Raw genomic sequence first — 8,620 nt, 5'->3', positions numbered from 1 at the left:
TCATTGAGTTAGAGATCATTAGGATCATTGAGGTAGAGATCATTGAGGTAGAGATCATTGGGATAATTGAGGTAAAGCTCATTAGGATCATTGGGGTAGAGATCATTGAGGTAGAGATCATTGGGATCATTGAGGTAGAGATCATTGAGGTAGAGATCATTGAGGTAGAGATCATTGAGGTAGAGATAATTATGATCATTGAGGTAGAGATCATTGAGGTAGAGATCATTAGGATCATTGAGGTAGAGATCATTAGGATCATTAAGGTAGAGATCATTGAGGTAGAGATCATTGAGGTAGAGATCATTGAGGTAGAGATCATTGAGGTATATATCATTAGGATCATTGAGGTATAGGTCATTAGGATCATTGAGGTATAGATCATTAGGATCATTGAGGTATAGATCATTAGGATCATTGAGATTGAGGTATAGATCATTGAGGTATAGATCATTGCGGTATAGATCATTGAGGTAGAGATAATCGAGGTATAGATCATTAGGATCCTTAAGGTATAGATCATTGAGGTGGAGATCAGTGAGGTAGAGATGTAGGATCATTGAGGTAGAGATCATTGAGGTAGAGATATTAGGATCATTGAGGTAGAGATCATTAGGATCATTGAGGTAGAGATCATTAGGATCATTGAGGTAGAGATCATTAGGATCATTGAGGTAGAGATCAGTAGGATCATTGAGGTAGAGATCATTGTGGTAGAGATCATTGAGGTATAGGTCATTAGGATCATTGAGGTATAGATCATTGAGGTATAGGTCATTAGGATCATTGAGGTAGAGATCATTAGGATCATTGAGGTAGAGATCATTAGGATCATTGAGGTAGAGATCATTAGGATCATTGAGGTAGAGATCATTGAGGTAGAGATCATTGAGGTATAGATCATTAGGATCATTGAGGTATAGTTCATTAGGATCATTGAGGTATAGATCATTAGGATCATTGAGGTATAGATCATTAGGATCATTGAGATTGAGGTATAGATCATTGAGGTAGAGATTATTGAGGTAGGGATCATTGAGGTATAGATCATTGAGGTATAGATCATTGAGGTAGAGATCATCGAGGTATAGATCATTAGGATCCTTAAGGTATAGATCATTGAGGTGGAGATCAGTGAGGTAGAGATGTAGGATCATTGAGGTAGAGATCATTGAGGTAGAGATATTAGGATCATTGAGGTAGAGATCATTGAGGTAGAGATATTAGGATCATTGAGGTAGAGATCATTGAGGTAGAGATCATTGAGGTATAGATCATTGAGGTAGAGATCATCGAGGTATAGATCATTAGGATCCTTAAGGTATAGATCATTGAGGTATAGATCATTAGGATCATTGAGGTATAGATCATTAGGATCATTGAGATTGAGGTATAGATCATTGAGGTATAGATCATTGCGGTATAGATCATTGAGGTAGAGATAATCGAGGTATAGATCATTAGGATCCTTAAGGTATAGATCATTGAGGTGGAGATCAGTGAGGTAGAGATGTAGGATCATTGAGGTAGAGATCATTGAGGTAGAGATATTAGGATCATTGAGGTAGAGATCATTAGGATCATTGAGGTAGAGATCATTAGGATCATTGAGGTAGAGATCATTAGGATCATTGAGGTAGAGATCAGTAGGATCATTGAGGTAGAGATCATTGTGGTAGAGATCATTGAGGTATAGGTCATTAGGATCATTGAGGTATAGATCATTGAGGTATAGGTCATTAGGATCATTGAGGTAGAGATCATTGAGGTAGAGATCATTGAGGTATAGATCATTAGGATCATTGAGGTATAGGTCATTAGGATCATTGAGGTATAGATCATTAGGATCATTGAGGTATAGATCATTAGGATCATTGAGATTGAGGTATAGATCATTGAGGTAGAGATTATTGAGGTAGAGATCATTAGGATCATTGAGGTATAGATCATCGAGGTATAGATCATTGAGGTAGAGATCATCGAGGTATAGATCATTAGGATCCTTAAGGTATAGATCATTGAGGTGGAGATCAGTGAGGTAGAGATGTAGGATCATTGAGGTAGAGATCATTGAGGTAGAGATATTAGGATCATTGAGGTAGAGATCATTGAGGTAGAGATATTAGGATCATTGAGGTAGAGATCATTGAGGTAGAGATCATTGAGGTATAGATCATTGAGGTAGAGATCATCGAGGTATAGATCATTAGGATCCTTAAGGTATAGATCATTGAGGTGGAGATCAGTGAGGTAGAGATGTAGGATCATTGAGGTAGAGATCATTGAGGTAGAGATATTAGGATCATTGAGGTAGAGATCATTGAGGTAGAGATCATTGAGGTAGAGATCATTGAGGTAGAGATCATTGAGGTATAGATCATTGAGGTAGAGATCATTGAAGTAGAGATCATTAGGATCATTGAGGTATAGATCATTGAGGTATAGATCATTGAGGTATAGATCATTGAGGTATAGATCATTGAGGTAGAGATATTAGGATCATTGAGGTAGAGATCATTGAGGTATAGATCATTGAGGTAGAGATATTAGGATCATTGAGGTATAGATCATTGAGGTAGAGATCATTAGGATCATTGAGGTATAGATCATTGAGGTATAGATCATTGAGGTAGAGATCATCGAGGTATAGATCATTAGGATCCTTAAGGTATAGATCATTGAGGTGGAGATCAGTGAGGTAGAGATGTAGGATCATTGAGGTAGAGATCATTGAGGTAGAGATATTAGGATCATTGAGGTAGAGATCATTGAGGTAGAGATATTAGGATCATTGAGGTAGAGATCATTGAGGTAGAGATCATTGAGGTATAGATCATTGAGGTAGAGATCATCGAGGTATAGATCATTAGGATCCTTAAGGTATAGATCATTGAGGTGGAGATCAGTGAGGTAGAGATGTAGGATCATTGAGGTAGAGATATTAGGATCATTGAGGTAGAGATCATTGAGGTAGAGATCATTGAGGTAGAGATCATTGAGGTAGAGATCATTGAGGTATAGATCATTGAGGTAGAGATCATTGAAGTAGAGATCATTAGGATCATTGAGGTATAGATCATTGAGGTATAGATCATTGAGGTATAGATCATTGAGGTATAGATCATTGAGGTAGAGATATTAGGATCATTGAGGTAGAGATTTGAGGTATAGATCATTGAGGTAGAGATATTAGGATCATTGAGGTAGAGATCATTGAAGTAGAGATCATTAGGATCATTGGTGTATAGATCATTGAGGTATAGATCATTGAGGTATAGATCATTGAGGTAGAATATTAGGATCATTGAGGTATAGATCATTGAAGTAGAGATCATTGAGGTAGAGATCATTGAGGTAGAGATCATTGAGGTAGAGATATTAGGATCATTGAGGTATAGATCATTGAGGTATAGATCATTGAGGTAGAGATCATTGAGGTATAGATCATTGAGGTATAGATCATTGAGGTAGAGATATTAGGATCATTGAGGTATAGCTCATTGAAGTAGAGATCATTGAGGAATAGATCATTGAGGTATAGATCATTGAAGTAGAGATCATTGAGGTATAGATCATTGAGGTAGAGATATTAGGATCATTGAGGTATAGATCATTGAGGTAGAGATCATTAGGATCATTGAGGTAGAGATCATTGAGGTATAGATAGTTGAGGTAGAGATCATTGAGGTAGAGATCATTGAGGAATAGATCATTGAGGTAGAGATCATTGAGGTAGAGATCATTTAGGTAGAGATCATTGAGGTAGAGATCATTGAGGTAGAGATAATTGAGGAATAGATCATTGAGGTAGAGATCATTGAGGTAGAGATCATTTAGGTAGAGATCATTGAGGTAGAGATCATTGAGGTAGAGATCATTGAGGTAGAGATCATTGAGGTATAGATCATTGAGGTATAGATCATTGAGGTAGAGATCATTGAGGTAGAGATATTAGGATCATTGAGGTATAGATCATTGAGGTAGAGATCATTAGGATCATTTAGTTTTTTACTGACATGACCAGGAATAATGATTTGGTCCCTATAGATAAACACAACACTTGTTTGATAGAAGGTGTTTTATGACAGAAAGGTCACGTCTAACAAGCAGCATGGTGTTGTGGTCACCTGGCCACACATAGCGTATGTCATGTAAAATAAGCCTGCTGCATCTACAGCTAGAGTTTCACCTGGCGGTGTTGTCCTGTAGGAAGGATGTGAAGTTATAGAACTAGAGTTTCACCTGGCGGTGTGGTCCTGTAGGGAGGATGTGAAGTGTATAGATCTAGAGTTTCACCTGGCGGTGTTGTCCTGTAGGGAGGATGTGAAGTGTATAGATCTAGAGTTTCACCTGGCGGTGTTGTCCTGTCCTAGGAAGGATGTGAAGTTATAGCTAGAGTTTCACCTGGCGTTGTGGTCCTGTAGGGAGGATGGAAGTGTATAGATCTAGAGTTTCACCTGGCGGTGGCCTATAGGAAGGATGTGAAGCATGTCCTGTAGGGAGGATGTGAAGTGTATAGACTAGAGTTTCACCTGGCGGTGTGGTCCTGTAGGGAGGATTTGAAGTGTATAGATCTAGAGTTTCACCTGGCGGTGTTGTCCTGTAGGGAGGATGTGAAGTGTATAGATCTAGAGTTTCACCTGGCGGTGTGGTCCTATAGGAAGGATGTGAAGTTATAGAACTAGAGTTTCACCTGGCGGTGTTGTCCTGTAGGAAGGTTGTGAAGTTATAGAACTAGAGAGTTTCACCTGGCGGTGTTGTTCTGTAGGAAGGATGTGAAGTGTATAGATCTAGAGTTTCACCTGGCGGTGTTGTCCTGTAGGAAGGATGTGAAGTGTATAGATCTAGAGTTTCACCTCGGTGTTGTCCTGTAGGAAGGATGTGAAGTGTTGTAGCTCTGTGCGGTGTCCTAGCAGAGAGCCCAACCTGTACCCTCTGTACCTCTCTGGGACGGCAGACCACATAGCTGGAGACCTGGCGACCTCTAGTGGTGGAGGAGGGGGCCTGCAGGCCTGGGCCACAGCATGCTGAGAGAGAGAATCTCAATTGGACTAAACCCTCCTCACTTCCTTCTGAAGGTTTTGAGAAGGAGGTGAGGAGATAGGATGTGAGGAATCAAGGAAATACAATTGAAATTCCCCAAATCCTTACTAGGCCCATATTTGAAAAGCTTTCGGAGTAGAAGTGCTTAATCTATGATCAGTTTTGTCTTTCAGATCAACACTTCAGGGGGACTTGATCCTAGATCAACACTTCAGGGGGACTTGATCCTAGATCAACACTTCAGGGGGACTTGATCCTAGATCAACACTTCAGAGGTACAGGGGACTTGATCCTAGATCAACACTTCAGGGGGACAGGGGACTTGATCCTAGATCAACACTTCAGGGGGACAGGGGGACTTGATCCTAGATCATCACTTCAGGGGGACTTGATCCTAGATCAGCACTTCAGGGGACTTGATCCTAGATCAGCACTTCAGGGGACAGGGGGACTTGATCCTAGATCAGCACTTCAGGGGGACAGGGGGACTTGATCCTAGATCAGCACTTCAGGGGACAGGGGGACTTGATCCTAGATCAGCACTTCAGGGGGACTTGATCCTAGATCAACACTTCAGGGGGACTTGATCCTAGATCAACACTTCAGGGGGACTTGATCTTAGATCAGCACTCCAGGGGGACTTGATCCTTGATCAGCACTTCAGGGGGACAGGGGGACTTGATCCTAGATCAGCACTCCAGGGGACAGGGGGACTTGATCCTAGATCAACACTTCAGGGGGACAGGGGGGACTTGATCCTAGATCAACACTTCAGGGGGACAGGGGGACTTGATCCTAGATCAGCACATCAGGGAACTTGATCCTAGATCAGCACTTCAGGGGGGACTTGATCCTAGATCAGCACTTCAGAGGGGACTTGATCCTAGATCAGCACTTCAGGGGGACAGGGGGGACTTGATCCTAGATCAGCACTTCAGGGGGAACTTGATCCTAGATCAACACTTCAGGGGGACAGGGGGGACTTGATCCTAGATCAGCACTTCAGGGGAACTTGATCCTAGATCAGCACTTCAGGGGGACTTGATCCTAGATCAGCACTTCAGGGGGCTTGATCCTAGATCACCACACTACTCAGACTGTTACATAGATCATGCATTGGAGCGTTGAACTTCAATAGAGCTCACCTGTTCCAGTCTGTGTACAGCCTCCTCGTTGACCTTCAATAGAGCTCACCTGTTCCAGTCTGTGTACAGCCTCCTCGTTGACCTTCAATAGAGCTCACCTGTTCCAGTCTGTGTACAGCCTCCTCGTTGACCTTCAATAGAGCTCACCTGTTCCAGTCTGTGTACAGCCTCCTCGTTGACCTTCAATAGAGCTCACCTGTTCCAGTCTGTGTACAGCCTCCCTCGTTGACCTTCAATAGAGCTCACCTGTTCCAGTCTGTGTACAGCCTCCTCGTTGACCTTCAATAGAGCTCACCTGTTCCAGTCTGTGTACAGGGGGGACTTGACCTTCAATAGAGCTCACCTGTTCCAGTCTGTGTACAGCCTCCTCGTTGACCTTCAATAGAGCTCACCTGTTCCAGTCTGTGTACAGCCTCCTCGTTGACCTTCAATAGAGCTCACCTGTTCCAGTCTGTGTACAGCCTCCTCGTTGACCTTCAATAGAGCTCACCTGTTCCAGTCTGTGTACAGCCTCCTCGTTGACCTTCAATAGAGCTCACCTGTTCCAGTCTGTGTACAGCCTCCTCGTTGACCTTCAATAGAGCTCACCTGTTCCAGTCTGTGTACAGCCTCCTCGTTGACCTTCAATAGAGCTCACCTGTTCCAGTCTGTGTACAGCCTCCTCGTTGACCTTCAATAGAGCTCACCTGTTCCAGTCTGTGTACAGCCTCCTCGTTGACCTTCAATAGAGCTCACCTGTTCCAGTCTGTGTACAGCCTCCTCGTACAGCGTCTTCAGTTCTCCGTACGGCTCTGACTCCACCTGGCAGTCTCCTCCCGTACAGCCACCTGAGAGAACGCGCAGTAACAATGACATCAAATATCCAGACCAAAACACACGTCTTACGAATCTGACTAAGGAGAGATGCACGAACAGGAGAGTCTGTCTGTTTCGGCCGATGAGCTATTTCAACTACAGCGTGTTTTAAAATACATTTTTAAAGAAAAGGGCTCACACCTTCTGGAAGGTGTCTGTGTCCCTGGTGGTGAGCAGCGTCCAGGGCTCCAGGAGGAGGGTCAGAGTGTGTTCCTCCACCCAGTCAAACAGCTCCTCAAACGGGGAGTGAGACCGGTGTACACCCTCTCTCTGCTCTCCTCCTCCACCCCAATGCTACTACAGGCAGCACTGCACACGTATGTTGAATACAGCAACTGAAGGGGTTAGAATGAGAACCGTAACTAATGGGTCAGACTGTAATCTTCATCATCATCATCATCACAACTGGAGGGGTTAGAATGAGAACCGTAACTAATGGGTCAGATGGTCATCTTCATCATCATCATCATCATCATCACAACTGGAGGGGTTAGAATGAGAACCGTAACTAATGGGTCAGACTGTCATCTTCATCATCATCATCATCATCATCACCATCATCACAACTGGAGGGGTTAGAATGAGAACCGTAACTAATGGGTCAGATGGTCATCTTCATCATCATGACTATCATCATCATCATCACCATCATCACCATCATCACCACTATCATCACCACCATCATCATCACCACCATCATCATCACTATCATCATCACCACTATCATCATCATCATCATCATCATCATCATCTTCATCATCATCACTATCATCATCACCACCATCATCATCATCATCATCATCACTATCATCATCACTATCATCATCACCACCATCATCATCACCACCATCATCATCATCACTATCATCACCATCATCACTATCATCATCATCACTATCATCATCATCACTATCATCATCATCATCATCATCTATCATCACCATCATCATCATCACCTATCATCACCATCATCACTATCATCATCATCACTATCATCATCATCACCATCACTATCATCATCACTATCATCACCATCATCACTATCATCATCACTATCATCACCATCATCACTATCATCATCATCACTATCATCACCATCATCACCATCATCACCATCATCACTATCATCATCATCACTATCATCATCATCATCATCATCATCATCACTATCATCACCATCATCACTATCATCATCACTATCATCACCATCATCACTATCATCATCATCACCATCATCACTATCATCATCATCACTATCATCATCATCACTATATCATCATCACTATCATCATCATCACTATCATCATCACTATCATCATCATCATCACTATCATCACCATCATCACTATCATCATCATCACTATCATCATCATCACTATCATCACCATCACTATCATCATCACTATCATCACCATCATCACTATCATCACCATCATCACTATCATCATCATCACTATCATCATCATCACTATCATCATCACTATCATCACCATCATCACTATCATCATCACTATCATCATCATCATCACTATCATCATCATCATCACTATCATCATCACTATCATCATCATCACTAT

General features: G+C 42.2%; 1 protein-coding gene across 1 annotated transcript in view; it reads right to left on the bottom strand.

Moving 5' to 3' along the window:
* Positions 1 to 6,961: 6,961 nt before the first annotated feature.
* Positions 6,962 to 8,620, bottom strand: part of LOC124017625 (regulator of G-protein signaling 22-like) — an 18,995-nt gene continuing 17,336 nt past the window's right edge. The window contains exons 13-14 of the mRNA XM_046332878.1: positions 7,185 to 7,277; positions 6,962 to 7,015 (exon numbers count right to left, since the gene is read on the bottom strand). Of these exons, the coding sequence (XP_046188834.1) occupies positions 6,962 to 7,015; positions 7,185 to 7,277 (147 nt within the window). The remainder of the gene's footprint in view (positions 7,016 to 7,184; positions 7,278 to 8,620) is intronic.

Source organism: Oncorhynchus gorbuscha, unplaced genomic scaffold (assembly GCF_021184085.1).
Source record: "Oncorhynchus gorbuscha isolate QuinsamMale2020 ecotype Even-year unplaced genomic scaffold, OgorEven_v1.0 Un_scaffold_295, whole genome shotgun sequence".
Taxonomy (NCBI): Eukaryota; Metazoa; Chordata; class Actinopteri; order Salmoniformes; family Salmonidae; genus Oncorhynchus; species Oncorhynchus gorbuscha.
The sequence above is the reverse complement of the archived record's forward strand: the minus strand, read 5'-3'. Positions and strand labels throughout refer to the sequence as shown.